Source organism: Heloderma suspectum, chromosome 1 (assembly GCF_057233095.1).
Source record: "Heloderma suspectum isolate Gila_16-S chromosome 1, 16-S_ref, whole genome shotgun sequence".
NCBI classification, from domain to species: Eukaryota; Metazoa; Chordata; class Lepidosauria; order Squamata; family Helodermatidae; genus Heloderma; species Heloderma suspectum.
Window position 1 is genome coordinate 315812641 of NC_139458.1, and position 19056 is coordinate 315831696.

Below are 19056 nucleotides of genomic sequence, written 5' to 3' on the forward strand. Positions count from 1 at the left end.
CGGGGATTGCTAATGGCTTTGGGAAGCGGAGAGTCTCTCCCCTCGGTGTGACCATGCCGTGATCGCGTCTCAGGGCCCCAAACAAAACAAAAACAAGCACTTCTACGGCTCCTCGGCTCTTTTTACCCGAACGGGGGTGTGGGAGAAAAACGACGACGACCCTGACGCTTGAGCAAGGGGGCCAAGAGGAACCGCGGCGCGCGTACAGTGTGCGTAGGAAACACCATGAAGATTATTTCCCCGATTCTAACTCATCCAGTCTTCAGAGGCACCATTCGGCTCCTGCTTTGCTTACTGTGGATTGGATATTCCCAAGGAACCACGCATGTGCTGAGATTCGGTAAGGCGGCTTTCCCCCCACCCTCTCTCCTGCCGTCCCTGTCGTTTGTTGGCATCGTTGTGTGTCCCTCGGATTGTGCCGGGGAAGGAGGGGGAGGTTGGGGGGAGGCGGGAAAGGGGGAGACGGAGCTACTTCCGGGCTAACAGGGGCATTTTGTCTCCTCCCGGCCGCATTGAAGGCGCCGGTTCGAGCCTCTGCCTTCCTCTCCCAGCGGCTGCCGATCAAAACATTCCCAGGAAACGGACTAGCGAACAGCGCCCGCCCAGGCGAGGCATGGCGGGTTGGGCTGAAGGACTGTTCCCAAACCCAGCTGGCTTTGCCTTATCTCTTTGGACTCGCCGTCATGCTGGTGAGGTGGCCTCTAGCTCTGGAGAACTGTGGCTTCGTCCCCATTTGGGCAGTGCCATAAATGTCCCCCTGGCAGTCCGGCCCATCCAGACGTGGCTAAACGTTAGCCACAGCCCTGGACGGGAGATCCCTCTGGCGCTGTTCCCCCTTTCACGTTTGTGTGTTAGCGCTTAAAGGACCTCCGAACTGCGACGGATCAGGCCGGTCGCGAGGAGACAAAACTAGGAAACTGCTTACCACCTTTTGCTTCTTCCCCGCTCCCCGCCCCCAAGTAATCAGTGAACTGTGAACCGCTAACTGTGACACAGAGGGTGCGATCCATGTATCACTTAAGCCCAGGCGACGTGCTTTGAAACTGGCGTGGCTGATGCCTACAGGTGCAATCCACGTCGCATATGTCAATGGAATAACGCCCATTGAGGATAGTTCTGGAATGCACTCAATGGGATTACTTACACGCGCTTATGCGCGGGTACTTGGGCGGAAGAGGATTGTGGACCGCATACTCAGGTTTCTGGTCTTTCAACAGCCTACTCGGGTAATACCATGGAGATCAGTGGGATCGTGGCCAAAGCAACCGCAAGGCGTTCAGGAGTGTGCTTAGAGAGGACGATTCAGGGGCAATCACTGACTCAGATGACAGAGATGAGTCCCAGTATTGGGAAAAAGGCGGGATATAAATAATAATAATAATAATAATAATAATAATAATGACAGAACGATTTTCGTTTCCCTAAACATCTCCTATGACCTTTAACAAACTGTGCGAACCCAAAGTCTGGCGTGCCAGTCGGTCAGGGTAAAGAAGAAACAGCTGGGCGGGATGGGGTCAAGGTCAGCATTGCTCGAAGCGCAGGAAGCAAACTTGTTCGAGGAAAGTTACTCCAAAAGAGGCGAGAGTCAAAGCTGGGAGATGGCGGGAGGGAGCGGCAACTCGCTCATCCGTTTCCCGGCCAATGGACATCCCGTCGTAGAATGGACATCCCATTGAAGTCAAGGGCAAAACTCCTGTGGATTGATTCGAACGGTCCCACCCCGCGACTCATTACCATGTCGTGGGATATGAATGATGCTACGGGAAAGTTGTGCAGAACGAGAGGCGACCTTAACTTCCAAGCGAGGCGATTCCTCTCTTCTTCCGTCATCATTAAACAATTCCACCCGGATGGCCATTATTTGTAGCTTTGCTTGTTTTGCCCCGAGGACAGTTAGAAAGACTTGTTCAAATCGAGGGAAGAAACCACATGGTGGTGGTGTAAAGGCGCCGAGTTGGGATTGATCCGGTGTCTTGGATTCCTAGTTGCATTTTCTCTTCCCGCCCCCAGTCTAAGATTCTTAAGGCACGTTGCTCTTAGCAACCGTCTTCAGGAATGCCGCCTCGCTCCTTTGAATAGAGCTCAAGATGATCTTTGGAACACCTGTGTGTGTGTGTGTGTGTGTGGGGGGGTGTTGATTGTGAGCCATCTGACCTGTAGCCTATTGAAAGCAGCGGAGAGCTAAACGTTGTTTTGTGACAGCACCAGGGTCTCCTAATTGTTGTGATTGAGCCTTGGGATCTGCTGGGCTATGAAAGTCAGTATACCGCCACCTATGCCTTTCCCCAAAGATGCTCTCCAGGTTAATTAAAGATGCCCTGCTCGGGAATTTCCTATCAGTGCTGGCCGGTTCTTGCAATGAAACATTGACTAGAACATTGATGATCGATCCGACACTAAAGGTGATGCCCCCTTTTTTCTGAAGGAGCTGGAACTCTGGACGTCTGTGCAGTGTGTATTTCTCTTTCTCTCCCCCGCCCGTTCTTCCCCACTAACAGTCCATGTACACTGATAGATGTGGTTAAAACCATGTAATCCCATTGAGTTCAATGGGGCGTTAGACTCAGTTTTCAATCCCATTGCTTCTTTTTAACCGGATTGTGGAAGTGGCTGAATGGTCATATCATTCACAATACACAAACCATCTCATTGCCCCCCCCCTCTTTTAACCACTTTGCTAGGGCTTAGTTGTTTGCTGTTGTTGGCTGGAACTGAAGGTGGCATGTAATGCAGACACTTATAGTTCTCCCCCCACCCCAGCTCAGCAGATTACTTTTTCTTGGAGGGCGGGAGGAGGGCCAAGGTTGAGATGTAGTGCCATAGGAGGAGGGGCACTTTTGATTTTCAGCTGTGCCCATTGCCCCAAGTTGCCAGGGGATGTGTAAGGGCATTGGTCAAGGCGTGTGTGTGTGTGTGTGTGTGTGTGCATGTGCGCGCACGTGCATGCACACACACATACACACACACACACACACACACACACACTTCCAGACAGGAATAACTCGGAAACAATTATTCTGAATAAATCAACAAAAACTGGACATTAAGGAGTTCGTTCCTGTGAGAATATCCTGCTGAAATAAGACCGTGTTCCTGAGAAGAAAGGGAATAGATCTGCCCCCAGCCACTAATCCACTGGCTCTCCTTCTCTCCCTCAGTCTGAAACCATGAGGGCAATAGATCAACAGCCAGCAGAATTCCCTCCTCTTCTGTTGGCATTCCCCTCCCCACCTCATTGTGTAGGGGCTAGTCTGCACATATCTTCCTATCTGTTTCCTTCTCTTTCTCTCCCACTCTTCAGCCACACTGAAATATCAGGTTATCAATCACTCATAGTGTGTGTGTAACTGAGCTGTTACACACACACACACACACACACACACTGTGGATCAAACTGTGAAAGGCTGATGCTAGATAATAATAAAATCTCCACAAGAGCCATTCAACTAATTCGGACCCAGCAAGGCCTGCCTGGGTCACTGCCTTCTGTTGCTGAGCACAACAGAAAAGAGCCATGGTTGTGGCAGGCTGCCAACACACACCCACACACACATCTCATTGCCCAAAGGTAGAAAACCTGGGTGTGGGGGGAGACATCAAGGTGCAGCCCTGGCTTCTATCAGTGGGCTCTTGCACCTGGATCCTGGGCTTTGCAATAAGGGAAGGGCCCAAGGAAAGGGTTATTAGTGCACTGGGTGCAGTCCCGTCCCCCAAAGAACTGAGGGAAACATTACTACAGGTTTCAGTGAGGATTTCAAATTGGTCTTCTTGGTGTACAACAAATAAAGACATAGGTGGAAAATCACAATCCCAGGTTCTTTTCTGTAAAGAGCAAGGCAGCCTTTCCATGCATGAATGTGTGAAGCCCAAAGGACTTCCATTTATTTTATAAATCCAAACTTTTTAATGTCTCTTTGTTCTGTGCTGATTTATCTAAAGAGTACTCGCCACAGGACGCGGCTTAGTGAGGAGTTCTTGATGAGTGTATGTATCTACACCACAATATTATTTCAGTACCAAGGCCAGTTCCTGGAAATGCTGGTGGTTTGGGTCTGTGCTCTTTTCCGCATCTTGACACTATGAGACGATTTTTCACTTGTTCTGCAGTTTCTTAGGTGAATTTGTAATTCTGTATAGATTATAGCTGAATGCACTAATGCATTTTATATTCTTGAGTCTTATTTCTTATGGCTGTAACAGTTGATGTACTGGAAACAGTTTCCTTTTGAAGCCAGTGGGACACCAAATATATTTACTTTACACGTATATTTGCTTTCTTCCAGGTAAATGTGTATAGCCTCTTTCTGATTAGAAGGATCTGTGCATTTTAATGGGCTTTTTATAACAGTGTTTGTTTCACTCCTAGCTTACTCAGGTCTTCTAATCCAACTAGCGTTATAGGCTGCAAACAATATTTACACCTTGATTTTAAAAGCACTGTTAAAACTAGGGCTGTCACCTGATTAAAGAAATCTTAGCCAATGAATCCTATGAGTTTTATTCAGTTAATCAATTGACATACATTTGCATAAAAGTAAAAACAATTGTTCTGACACATATAGGAGACTGTCTTGGTTTTCAGGTGATAGACCTGTGTTGCAGTGACCAACATCTTAGAAGAGGCATTCCGTCTTCTAAGTGTGTGAGAGAAGTGGGAATTTCCCCCTTTAAGTCTGTGCTTGCCATCTATACATATGAAATCTACAGTTTTCATACAAACTAGAATAGTGGTGTGTGTGTTTTTTAAACTTCCTCCTGATTAATGGGGCATTAATATGTTGTGTGTGTGTGTGTGTGTGTAGTCATTTAACCAATTAATTGATTAAACACTGCTGTACATAACTGGGGTACCAGAACTGAGAAGACCCTCTACCTAGTAGTAACTATTTTTATTTATTTATTTTCATTTATATCCCACCTTTTTTCCTCCTTAGGGAATCCAAGGCAGTGTACATAATCCTCCTCCTCCTCCTCTGCATTTTATCCTCACAACAACAACCCTGTGAGGTAGGCCAGGCTGAGAGTCTGTGACTGGCCCAAAGCCACCCAGTGAGCTTCATGGCAGAGTGGGGATTAGAACCCGGATCTCCTGACTCCTGGTCCAACACTCTAGCCACTACACCACACTGGCTCTCTAGTGTGATATAAACTAGTGGATTAATCATGAGTTTTACTATGGTATAGAGAAGAACAATCAAGCAGGATGCCTTATTTTGTTCTACTATCTGAGGGTATGTTGGTGTGGAAATTGGGTCCCTTCTACTCCATGTGTTAGGTTCCTTTAGCATTTTTCATTGTTCAGAATACAGTAGCAGGTTCTTTCATTGTTCAGAATACAGTAGCAGGCATGGCCATATTTTGGTTCGTTGTCACATGGCCATCCTAATTTTCAAAAATTTAAGCTACATACGAGATCAGCATGGTCATGCATGATATATCCTGTAATATAATATGACTAGAATTGGGGAAATTATGCCTGCCTTATCTCTGTATGCTATTGTTAGTGTCTGCAAAACATTAAGTGTGGCCTAAAGATCAGAGAAGCATTTCAACACCCTATATACTATTGTATTGGTTTGAATTGGTCTTAATGTTTTTATTAATGGTTTATGTACATATTTTAGCAATTACTATGTATTTTAATGGTATTTTAATGTATATCATAATATATGTCAATGTATTTAATGTAAAATGCTTAGAGATATTTTTAAGTATGGCCAGCGATATAGAAATCTATTAAATCAATCAATCATAGAATAATATAGAATAGTAGAATAGAATAGTAGGGTTGGAATGGGCCTATAAGACCATCGAGTCCAACCCCTAATAATAACCTTTAATTCCAAGGTGCCTGTGATGAATACTTTCTCTTTACTCTGAAAGAATTAGGGGCTCAGTTAGGACCTCAGATGTGGCCTTTGAGGATTCAATTGGTCACAATTAATTTCATTCAAATGTTAATTATTGTTGAATATATAGTATATTTAAGACTTGAATATGTACCTTGCTTGTAATTTTCTCCACACCCAACCTACAGTCCTCAAGCACATTTTTTTTCTGCCATATTCTCTACTATTTTCAGTGGGAATTAAAAAAGTAGAGGACATGGTATGTGGATTGCAGTTGTAGTGGGTTGTATCTCCTCTGTATTTTTCCTTATCCCTCATCATCTTCTTCTTAGTAGCTGTATTTAATTTTTAAAGAGCATCTTAAAGGGCATCGAATAATATCACATTGGTGGCTACTTTTCAAGGCCATTGTTCTAACAGAAAAGAGACACGGGGAAATCGTGTCATATATAGTTTTTTCAAGGTCTTCAGATGTCTGTTTCTATCAAAAGTGTGTTTTACTGAACTCTGATCTAACAGGTCTCTTGAGTCAAATTTCTATCTGATTACTATTTCTGGAAAATAATGATATCATCACAGTCTTCTTGAGCAAGGAAGGAAATAACTAGGGAAGAAAGGCAACTGACATGTTTGTTTATGATTGTTTGTTGCCCATGTGGCCTTTGAACCATATGCAGTTTCTGGCTGTGTGTCTGCAGGGGTGCCATTTAGTGTTTGGGGTGAGGAGGGACTAGAGATTTGAAGGTTCAGGAAAAAATGGAAACATTCTTGGGGGAACACCATTTTTTTCTAAGGATAAAAAGTCCCTGGCCTGGGTTGTTGTTGTTATTGTTTTTAATAAATAATCTAGTTTTTTTTTTCCATTCCCCCAATCCCCCCACCCCAAGGCTGCACATCTCTAGGAAGGACTTCCATCTTCATGTTTCAGATAGTTATTCTTTAAGAGCATCCACATCCCTAGCTATTATAAATCATAAGAAGTAACACAAATAAATGCTTTTAATATACTTTGCTTTTTTGTAATTTAATCTTGAATATATCCAAGAGGAAGCCTTTGAATTTGGATGTGAATATTCTCTTACCCCTGCCACTCCTACTAAAAGTTAAGATGGTATCCTTAATTATGAGAGATGCTGAGATGTTTGTGTGATTCATTGAACCCATTCTCACAACCCTTCCATTCCACTTGGATCTGTTGGGCAAATAAGGATCATGCTCTTACAGGAAGGCTTCAAACCATCTCAACAGCTAAGACCTTCAGAGTGACCTCTAGCTCTTTGAAGGAAAATAATACAATAGAAGACAAACATAATGAAAAAAGAATGAGATTTAATTCCTATCACAGTGGCTGCAGTAAGGAGGGGAAGCTGTGGGTGTTAAATTTGCCTGTTGCCTTCCTCAGGTCAGATAAAAGGAATCGGAATTGAAGATGGCTATTCAGGCAATCAGAATTAAATCTCACCTTCTATTCCAAGCCTCAGTGATGGGTAGTGAGGGCTTTTGTATGGAATGGTCCACTAATGCTCTCACTAATGGAGATTTAATTATATAGTATTGACAGCTGGATGATTGTTTTTGTAAGGCTGTTATTATAGTAACAGGGGGCAGAAAAGGAGGACATTGGGACCATCCATGTCTTTCCCAGGGTCTCTTTCTGTACTGGAGTGGTGTCTTTTACCTGAATGTGCCCACAGCAGGCAACTTGAGTCAGATTTCTTTCCAACTGATTACTCTCTTGCCGGAAAACGACTCTTCGCTGTTCTTGCAGTCAGTCCTCCAAGAAGGAAAGTCAAGTCAAACTGAATTATACATTAACACATTGAACTTGGATAAATCACCCCCTACCTCCTCCCTATTTTTCTGCAGGTACTTAAACTGTGCTGGAGGGTATTTGTATGGCAGAGAGCAACTCTGCCTTTTTGATTTTAGAGAGATGTGAAAGAGCTGGTTGGTTTTGCAGCCTCTGTGGAACTGGGTGGGGGGTATTTCTCTCCCACTTCAGTTTGTTTGTTTATCAGGAGCCAGGGAACATTTCACTTGCTAAGGACAAGAGGCCTTTCATATGCATTAGCAAGGTATTTAAACTTACTTTCAGAAGCAGCAGTCAAAATAAGAAATTTTAGAAAATCTTCAGAGGAAACCAAAGGTTAAGAGTCTCTAGAAGGAAGGAAGGAAGGAAGGAAGGAAGGAAGGAAGGAAGGAAGGAAGGGGGTGCAGAGCATTGTTATTGACTGGTCCAGATTAAAGAGCAGAGAGGAAGATTTCAATTTGATAACGTCACAGCCCTTCCTGTTTTTCTTTGCTGCATGTGCTGAGAATTTTGTAAGGTAATTAAATTGGCTGATTGAAGTCACAGTGGTCATGGGGCGATAAAGACCATTTGGATTTAATGGAATTTAAAAACAACAGTGAGCGGCACACAATTCTTACCGAACAAGAATTTTAATGATCCATTCAGGGTGCTGACTAAATAGAATGTCCTGGAACAGGTTTAATTGAAAGGGCAAACCCGATTAGGTGTATGCAGTCTTTATGGTTGGAGATAGGGGAATTAAAATTATCCCTTTTAAAAGACTCATTAATGCATTATCAAGATTTAAGGCAGGTCAAATAAATTCTCTTCTACGGGGTAATCTTTGGAGAATCCCCACTCCATATTGAAAGCCAAGTAAACTTATGAAAGGATGTCCTATTGATCAGAAATGTAACATAGATTTTTTTTTTTTTTACTGGCTCCTTTTGGTTTCTGGAAGTCATGGAGAGTTCAATTAACACTATCAATATAAATGTGAGTGATGTTGAGTAATGTACTTTCTGCTACTGAAGATAAGGAATTTGAGATTAGATCTTATTTGTGGATTCTAGGCTTGAAAGATTCCCCATTTAAACCTCTGCTTTAGTTCCCTGAAACTGAGCCCCCATCCTGCAACTTAGACAGCCTTGTTTTCTTCTTAAGTTTAATCTTTCCTCTCTGTTTAATATCTCACAATGAATGTATTGTTAGATGCCCAGTCAAAAATAAAATAAAATAAACTGGACAGTCTGCTGTTGATTTCAAGTCTGTGTGCAATCTCATTAGAGATGTGGTACTGTCACATACTGTATGTTGGGAGATTAGAGGAAATGCCATGGATAGCATTATGGAGTCACACTTTCATATCTGGGGGATGAAAAGGCCAGCATATTAAAGTGGGGTCATCATTCTGTGCTTTCCTAAATTTATGCTCCTTTATTTGGAACTTCATTATATCACCATCATCATAATGTAGCTATATGAACACGCATGGAACTAAGTGATGGTGGAATAATGTATTTGTGCCATAACTATTGTGATATAGAAAATGATTATTCCCCTTAATACAGCTATATGATCTAATATTTACAGAGCAGCATGTGGTAACATCAGAAGAGATACTTAATATGGAGGCTGTTTTACATGCTTCTAGAACAGTTACATAAGGAAAGTCAGCAAATGTATTTTATAGGATTGGAAGTGATCTTACAAATTATACAGAAGCTTACTACAAACAATCTTCCAAATCCAGGGCTTAGAACATAAAAATGCTGCATAGCTGGGATATTTGCCTAGTTGAGTCTGGTTTGATACCTCTTTTATTCTTGCTTTAAGCACCTAATTTTCAATAAGAGTTCTGTGTAGCCTGGGACCCTTCTTCTAGTTTTCTTTTGAGGTGGGTTTTATATTTTTTAGATGAGTGATTTCAATAGAAGGCATCACGTTACTTGCTCTGTATTTCTCATTATGTGGACTTCGACTCCAGTGATATGAAGTTTGCTTAGCAGAAACAACAAGGAACAATATATTGATATTATTATTGATCTATACGGCACCTACAAATGCACTTTACAAAAGATGAAAGCTCCTGCATTCAGCCTAAAAGGCAGGGCACAAAAGTGGAAGAGAGCAAAGCAGAAGGATATGAGGCTGTGTGGGTAAATGCTCACTTGGTTAACTGTAAAGTTTAGAGACAGAATTTAAGACTTAAAAAAATTACAGAGGCAAGTCATTGCTTGATGTTAGTCTAGAGCTGAGCCAACACAAAGGATGCATTTTGTGAATGCTTTCATCAAAGCTTTCTGTTGGATTTTCAGGGCACCTTTTGAATAGGGGTGAAAATGTTCACCCATCATGCAGGGACAAGGAAAAGGAAAATCATCCCCACATTGCTCAGGCAACATGATGGTACTTCCTGTCTTGCCATGTTTCACTGTGACAGCAGCGGTGAAAGCTCTGCAGCACAGAAAGACACAGAGCACCACCTGATTCCCTTGCAATGTAAGGACACCTTGTCTCCTCTGTTTCATAGTGAGGGCAATATGAGGGCTTCATTTGTCCTTAATGACATTTCCAGGTAGCTGGATCTGAGTAGCATCATGGTGCCAGGACATAATCACACTCACTACATGATCCCTGATTGGTTGGGCTCAACCAGTGAGAGAGAGGGGGGGGGAAGACCAGAGAGAAAGGAAAGACAGTAGCTGTGATTCTCCAAGAGGGTACCTTTGCTGGTCCCCCATCCCAGGGGGTACTTTACAAGCAAATATTCAGTGTAGTATTATATCCATCATCAACTGATGTACATGCTCATGTCAACTAGTATAGTTCTACTCTAACTATTATCCCTCAGAATTCCATACCTAAGGCATCACCAACTCAAGGAAGGAGGTTTTGCAGAGATCCTTTACTGGTGTACTGCTTTGACTAATGATGAAACTTTATACAAGACTTTAAACATTAAACATACCATGGAGGTGAAATATGTGCTCTCCTGAATAGGAGGAAAAATATCCCACATTCCCAAACTATTTTCTTATCTTAACTGGATCATAACATTATCAAGATACTTAGTTATCCTAGAACAGAAAGTACTATGAGAGCCTGAAGTAATTACTCAGGGTACAATCCTTTCTCATTCATCTGCAGTCCCCATGCATAGAGAGATCTCCATGGGGCAAAATTGAGACCTGTTTTCCTCTCCCTGCTCAGTGCATGAGCCTGGGTATTCAGTGCATCAGCCTGCTACAGAAATTGGATCTCTGTGTGTCTTCCATATCCTCAACTAAACCTCCTCCCTTCACTTGGCAGAGGCCACAGAATCTGCATGGTGAAGTGGGAGATTGGGGAAAGGGCAGGCAAACAGGGTTTGTTGTACCCCATGGGAAGCCCTCCATGTGTGAGCCCATGAAAGTTTTGGTCCTAATGTTTTTTTGTTTGCAGAAGCATGATATCATCAACACAAGTAATGCCAAGATGGATTTTTAAAATTCTGAATAAGATCTAGCTTTCAAAATGTCTATGTAGGGCTTCGGTCCTATCTTTATAAACTTTAAACTGAGATACTGAGAAGCACTCCATGAAATTGATTTCAGCCCTGCCTTCATTTATATCTATAAACCTAATCTGCCTTCCTCCTCCTTTCCATTCTGCTAAGGACCAAACAAGATGTGATGTCATTTAAATCTTCTAGATGTGACATCATTACATTTTTAGCCTTTGTGTACTTGTTTTTGTTTTTGTTTAATAACTGACGGAGGAGCCCCAGAGCCAGACTGGGACCATGGTGTGTGGGGAGAGGGGCTTTAAGCCTTGACCCACCATGATTTCCAATCCAAATTGAGCAGGGGGCATGCTGGTTATTTGCAGTAGGAGAGCTCCCATTGGTGCCAGCAGAAGAATAATTCCCTTTGCAAATAGCCAGTGTGGTGTGTGTGTGTGTGTGTGTGTGTGTGCAGGCATTTTTGATCATGGCCCTAGCAGGGGCAAAGTCTTAAAGCCCCCTTTCCCCATGTCATGGTCCAAATCCTGCTGTAGTGGTGGGGGCTGAAGATCAGTGGTGGAGCACATGCTTTGCATGCAGAAGGTAGGGCTAGGGAAGAATCCTGCCTGAAACCCATGAAATCTGCTGCCAGTCAGTGTTGACAGTACTGGGCTAGAAGGACCAAGGGTCTGGCTCAGTATAAGGCAACTTCCTATATTCCTTTAAATGATAATGATAATAATGCAGCATGCAAAGGTTAAAGAAGTGAATGATGTGATCTCTAGTATCCCTGCTACCTTTTGTTAACTCCATGTATCTGTGAGCCTTTCTGGAACCCAGGTGCATTTGCAGAGCAGGATGCAACTGCTGGAAGTGGGAAGCCATGACCTGAATCTCCGCACTGGCTATGAACTGGGAACAGGTCCAGGTGGGTGGCTCTGAGATCGAAATTGCATCCAAGCTATATTTGGGTCCTTTGCTGGGGTCTGTGCACTGCTTGTGAATCTATTCATTTTGACAGAGCTGATTTATGCACTGAAGTTTGCTAAACAAAAGCAAATAGCCACAAGGCATTTTAATCCAAACAAATCCCTAACCAAACAGAACATTCTGAGGCTTTCTCGTGTGATAAATTAAAATGTCTTAATGCATACAAGGAAAACCTTAGGACTGAGATAGAAAGTCATGTACGTGATGCTCTCTCTCTCTCTCTCTCTCTCTCTCTGTGTGTGTGTGTGTGTGTGTGTGTGTATTAGAGAGAGGGAGGGGAAAAAGATTGGACTGAAAATAAGTATTGGAAGCTATTTTCTCATATTTATTGCATGTTTGTAAATTGTTCAGTGCACTCTAATTTTGGACAGAGTAATGTGAACAAATTAGAGATGGGTGACTTAGAGCAGGGGTGGGCTGAGAGTAGACCAGGATCTACTGGTAGATCTCTGGGTGATTTTCAGTAGATCTGTAAATGTTTGCGACTCCCAATTGTTTAACAATAAAATTATTTTTCCCACTTAAATTAGGCTGTTGAAATGAAGTAAGCTTGGAGAACCAGGAATGGAGTTTTGTGTGAAAGGACTATGTGCTCAGTTCATTTCTGGAATTGAAAACAAGTCCTTAGGCTTAGAATGCACTCAGAGATACCCTCATCTTTAATTCCAAGTGAACGTCTTTGTACCTGACTCTGGTTGTTGGTCCTGGCTAGATTTGACAAACAAAGTAGATTTGACAAGCCTATCTCTGCCCACCTATGACTTAGAGATATGAAGAATCATCTTCACCCATAACAACATCCCCGCACTCTGAGGTCTTTGGCTGAGGCTCTTCTTGTGTGCCTCCCTTTATGCACAATAAAATTGGCAGGCACAAAGGCTAGGGCTGTTTTTGTGGTGGCACCACACTTGCGGAACTGGTGAGACCCCATCTCTGCAGTCCTTTAGAAGAGCATTAAAGACACATTTATTTTCAGTGGCCTTCTCCAAAGGGTTTTATGGGGCTGCTTGAGGGAAGTTGTTTCAGTGTATGATTGGTTTTAATGTTTGTATTTGGTTTTAGTCTTTTTGTTTGTTTTTATTAAGTTGTTAATGGGATTTTAATTATGTATTATTGAAGTTTTATGAATTTTAAAAGCTGCCTGGAGAGGGCTATTTCTTTCTAGAGGTGGCCTATAAGCACTTTTAGGTAGGTAGGAAGGTAGATAGAAAGATAGAAAGATAGATAACCTGGATTTATTGCCATCTGTGCCAAATGATTTCCAGTCTTCCCTGCAATCTGGAATATTCCTTGTAGGCTAAAATCATATGCACTTACTTGTGACTAAGTCCTGTTGAGGTCATTGGGGTTTTACTCCTGAGTAAACATGCAGAGAATTTGGCTGGAAGTCCTGTTAAGGTTAATGGGGCTCTCTCTTCAACAATAGTGTAAATTACAGACTTTTCATCCACAGTGAAAAGATTGAGATTACAGAGTACAGCCTGTAATCTTAATCTTGGGGAGCCTTTCCCAACCTGGTGCCCTCCAGATGTTTTGGACTTCAACTCCCATCAGCCCCAGCCAGCCAATGGTCAGGAATACTGGCTACTGTAGTCCAAAACATTTGTAGAGCACCAGATTGGGTAAGGCTGATCTAGAGCATTCTGGCATGGGACTCAACATGGAGAGGAGAAGAGAAGAGAGAGTGCTCTTCTAACAGGCTTTCACATTTTGTTCAATGGAGGAACTTGAATCACACATGCCTCCCTTTGCATGTGAATTGGCACACCATTGACATGAGTATCTCTTCCACACACACAATTTGTGCAACAACAACGACCCTAGTATGTCCATCTGAATACACACAGGTCCTGGGTTTGGAATACTTTATGTGATTAACAATGAAGTAGAAGTAACTTTTAAAGTGATATCTACTGGTTAGGAATTAAATGATCGGATGGGATATGAACACCTGGTTTATGACAGTAACTCCTATGCAACCAGGTGTTTTTTGTGGCATAGGTAAATGAGAGCCAAACTAGACAGGATGCTAAACCTGTTCTTCACAGAGAAGAAGGCCAGGATCTCTTCTCGATCATCCCAGAGTGCAGGACACGGAATAATGGGCTCAAGTGACAGGAAGCCAGATTCCGGCTGAACATCAGGAAAAACTTCCTGACTGTTAGAGCAATACGACAATGGAACCAATTCCCTAGGGAGGTGGTGGGCTCTCCCACACTGGAGGCATTCAAGACGAGGCAGGACAGCCATCTGTCACAGATGCTTTGACTTGGATTCCTGCATTGAGCAGGGGGTTGGACTCGATGGCCTTGTAGGCCCCTTCCAACCCTACTATTCTATGATTCTATGATAAACCTGTCATCAGGAAACCTGCCTGGGTTAAAAAACAAATTATAGCAGGAGAGGTTGGGCCTTGTTTTCATGAGAATCACAGTACTGTGGGAGGAGAGGTTTAGCCCTGTACTCCCCTACCAAGATTCCAGTGGAAATCACTCCTCCTTGCTGCTATTAGCACAACTGGAAAGGAAAGGAAAGGTTCCTCCTGTGCAAGCACCGGGTCATTACTGACCCCTAGAGGGACGCCTGCTTACGCTGGTGTTTTCATGGCAGACTGTAGCGGGGTGGTTTGCCATTGCCTTCCCCAGTTGTGACTACCTTTCCCCCAGCAAGCTGGGTACTCATTTTACCGACCTCGGGAGGATGGAAGGCTGAGTCGACCTGAGCCAGCTACCCGAGACCCGGCTTCCACTGGGATCGAACTCAGGTCATGGGGAGAGTTTCGGTTGCAATACTGCCGCCTACCACTCTGCGCCACACGAGGCTTCCTAATGATGCATTTAGTGTCATGTCTAATTTTTAATTATATTTTTTATATAGTCATCAACTCTAAAGATTCCCAGACATTTTATCACAAAGGAGCTCTGTATTTTTTTTTAAATAGACTCTATTTTTTTTATAAAACTAATCTGATATAATACGGCATGATTTGCTACACAGTGCAGGAAATGGTTGTGTATGTTTTGCAATATACCCTCAAAGAAATCAAAACCATGGATCAGAATATTAAAGAATTGCCAAGTTCTTTATCGAAATCAAAGCCCCCGCCCCTTTTAAGAGATGACTGATTCTCTTAAAATTAAAGTAATTTCTAATCTTCTACTAGCTTTTCAGTGCCTTATCTGCAGAATGAATGCTTAATTTGCTCTCATAAACATTCTGCTCATCTCAGCAGCTGAAAGTCAGTCATATATTTCACCTGGAGTCCTTCAGAAATTCTAAGAATAGGTTTAAGTTTTACATAAATAATTCATTCTTTCATTGCACATTACAGTGCTTAACAAGGGGCAATATTAAGACTCAGCACCTTGAGAAAGCTACTTTGCAGCATTATTACTTCTTTGATTTTGATCTGGTTTACAATATTTAGGGCACAATCCTATGCCTGTTTAGACAGAAAAAAGTCCTGCAACTCCCAGCATTCCCCAGCCAACCATGCTGGCTGGGGAATGCTGGGTGTTGTAGGTCTTTTTTCTGTCTAAACATGCATAGGATTGCACCCTTAGAATCTTTCTAATAGTTGTTCTTCATGTGTGGTGTGTGATGGGAATGTCTTCTCTCTGTCTTTTGTGGTATGAGCTGGAAATGAAGATCCCACTAGGGTGGCCATATTGACAATCCTTTCTATGGAAGCATCTTCTGTTTGTAGGGCTGTTTACTCCAATTCCACTTTTAAAGACATAAAAAAAAGAAAAGAAGGGAGAGCAGGGATCTTGATGTTGCCTGTCACCAGCACTAGCACCTTGAATTTGGCTCTGAAATGAATAGGTAACTACTAGTGCAACTCTTTCAGAATCAGTGTAATATAATCCCATCTGGCTGTACAAACTGAAATTATGAGGGCTGCATTTTGCACCAGTTGAAGCTTCTAGGTTGTCTTTAAAGCAAGCCCCACATATAATGCATTACAGTATTCCAGTCAGGAAGTCAACAGACCAGAGGGCTCCCAGTAAAACTGGAAAGAATCAAAACTACAAGGATTATAATAAACTCAGAGATACCAACACATAATGTTTACAAAGTCCTTTTCATGAAAAGTTGCATGACCTGTAGAATGGCCATCTAATTCAGACCTCTAACATTCCTCTTAATCCCCCCACCCCAATTAATTGTCTTTTCTCTCAACCCCCCATGTCCTGTTATAATGTCTTTACTCTCATACTATTAACAATATGTTCTCTGTTGAATTCAGATGTGATTTGAGTTTTAGATACATGTGCTATCCTGGAAAATAACAGCATAGTTTAAACTTCCTGCTGTTAAATGAGACCTGCGTAGTCTCCATAAAGAATCAGTCAACAGGCACAATCTATCAAGAACAAAGCTCCAGTGACATCAAGGAAGAAATGTGTGATAGACTTCAACAAATGCATTCTGAATGAACTGGCGGGAACTAGAAATGACATCCAGGACAATGAACCATATTAAGAGTTATTTGCAGTATGTATATTTCATTAGTCTTCTACTAGCTCAGAATTAGCACTTGTAACTTTGTCTGAATGGTATTATACAATTATATAGATATGGTATATACATACTCTTTCAGAATAAAAAAACAGCAGGAAAGAAAAATTATATGCATTAGTAATATGGTTTTTATTCTCAGATATCAACAGTTTCTCCATTCTTTGTAGTGAATTTATCTGCCCACTCATTCAGTCTGCAAACTGTGCCAAGGATTAAAAACACACAACCTCACGTAGTTTTAAAAAAAACATTAAAAAGACATTAAGGGATCTGTCTTAAACATCTGAAGGCAAGGGAAAATCACATTTAAAGATCAAACTAACATTATCTAGGCACATCAGGATATTATCTTGAGCATTGCCCAGTAGTGACCTTTTGTATCTAGACACTCACATTTTACAGTTTAATGTGAATCTCCAGGGTTTGGTGACTTCATGCCAGGCCTGTAATTTTACTCAAAGGCTTTAGGGTAAAAAAGAAAGAAAGGAGAAAAGTCTTAAGTGTTTCGAATGGCTTCATTTTTATTCCTTTCTGGTACCAGCACCACTCTTTCATTGTTCCCTGTGACAGGCAACCATAAAATAAAAATTAAAAGCCACCGCTAACATCTGTAATGTGAGAGGACATCTCTCTGTCTATTCACCTGGTTGTAAAACAGAGAAAAAGGTCATAGGGCAGGTTCAATAAGTACTTTCGGTTGATTCCTTTCCACTGGCAGTCCAAGTCATTTTTGGCAGAATATCAAAATGATGCATCCCCAAAGTGGGAAAAACAATACAACACAATGAACTAAATAACTGACCATTTCTTGCCCTGGAAGGGAACCCAAGCTTAACGGAACCTACCTACTTTCTTCTTCTCTCATACTAGTAGCCTACTTCCACAAGCAGTAAGATGCTTCACATGAACCCCTACCCACACATGAATTGAAATAACATGTTGGGGGGGGGGTTGCAGACAGGCCCTAAGATACTTCACTGCCTGAGTCAAAGGACAAGATGGTGCCCCTGCCCCATTCCACATACAGAAGTCAACCAAACTCGCAGCTGTATCTAGGGATGGGCGAAAGTCCCTTACCTGTCCTCGAAGCTTGCTTCGCGGTGGGGGGGAGGCACTTTGGATCTCCCCCCGAAGTTCAGGCAAGGAGGGGGAGGTGCCCCGCCTCGCCAGGCTGAAACTCAGGCCGGGGGGGAGGCGCCCCATCCCTTGCCGGTGAAATTCAGGCTGGGTAGAAGCGCCCCGTCTACCCGGCCGCGAAAAAAAAGTAAAAAAACAAAAAAACCACACACCTGTGATAGGCTACGTAACGATTTACGTAGCCTATCACGGCTAGATTTCCAAAGTCACCCATGACAGGCTATGTAAATTGTCACGTAGCCTATCACGGGTGACTTTGAAAAAAAAAAAAAAAGCGCGTACGCAAGGGCTATTTGCGTTGCCCTTATTTTCGCCGTAGTCTACGTAAATCTTTACGTAGACTAGATGTGCCAAAATAAGGAACTCAAATGGCAGCGCCCATGGGCCGCTGCCATTTGCATACGCGCTTTCCCCCCCCCAAGTCACCCGTGATAGGCTACGTGACGATTTACGTAGCCTATCACGGCTGACTATGGAAATCTAGCCGTGATAGGCTACGTAAATTGTTACGTAGCCTATCACGGGTGTGTGTTGTTGTTTTTTACCGCAGTTTTTTTTTTGCAATGGCGGCGGTGGCAGCCGGTCGGGAGACCGGCTGCCGCCGCCGCCGAACCACCGCCGGGACCAACATGGTGCCCCTGAGATGTGTCGGTATGACTTCAGTTCCCAGCATGGCTAGGGCATGCTGGGAGCTGTAGCATAAGACATCTGGAGGGCACCACGGCCCAATCTACATGTCAGATTTCATGTGGAGTGACAGCACATCAGGGACATTTGTGACAGATGACGCTCTCGCCAATCTGCAGCAATCCCGCAGCTTCCCTCAGGAAAAGGCACATTTTCGGAAAGTCTCCCTCATAGTTCCACTGCAGTGTGCCCTGTCCCGCTGCATTGAATCCTGGGCATGCTTATTTATGTGACCTGGCTGACACCTGGAAGTGAACTGGTCAAGGGTGAGGCTGCCCCCTTCCCCCCCTTCCCTCTTTTTCCACATTCACAGTAGGGCTGGTTTCCCATTCACAATATCTAGCCAGTTTGCAGCCTGCATTTCCCATTCAGAAAATTGCAGTTGCGCTGTTTCAGGCACTCAGAGAGCACAGTACCTTCTTTCTTCATTCACAGTATGTAACCTGTTTTCCCCGTTCAGAATAGCTCAGTAACTTTTAATCTTTCACAATATTCCTGTGGTGGATGAGAGGGGAGAGGTGTGGGGTAAATTGCAGGGGCTTAATTCAGCGCTTCCAAGGGTGGGGAACATGCCTCTCTCATTCGCTGAG

The 19056-nt window shown here is 43.0% G+C and overlaps 1 protein-coding gene across 1 annotated transcript in view; it reads left to right on the forward strand.

The window, feature by feature from the left end:
- Positions 1–225: 225 nt before the first annotated feature.
- Positions 226–19056, forward strand: part of GRIK2 (glutamate ionotropic receptor kainate type subunit 2) — a 733647-nt gene continuing 714816 nt past the window's right edge. Inside the window, exon 1 of the mRNA XM_084827187.1 lies at positions 226–340. Coding sequence (XP_084683313.1) covers positions 226–340 — 115 coding nt within the window. The remainder of the gene's footprint in view (positions 341–19056) is intronic.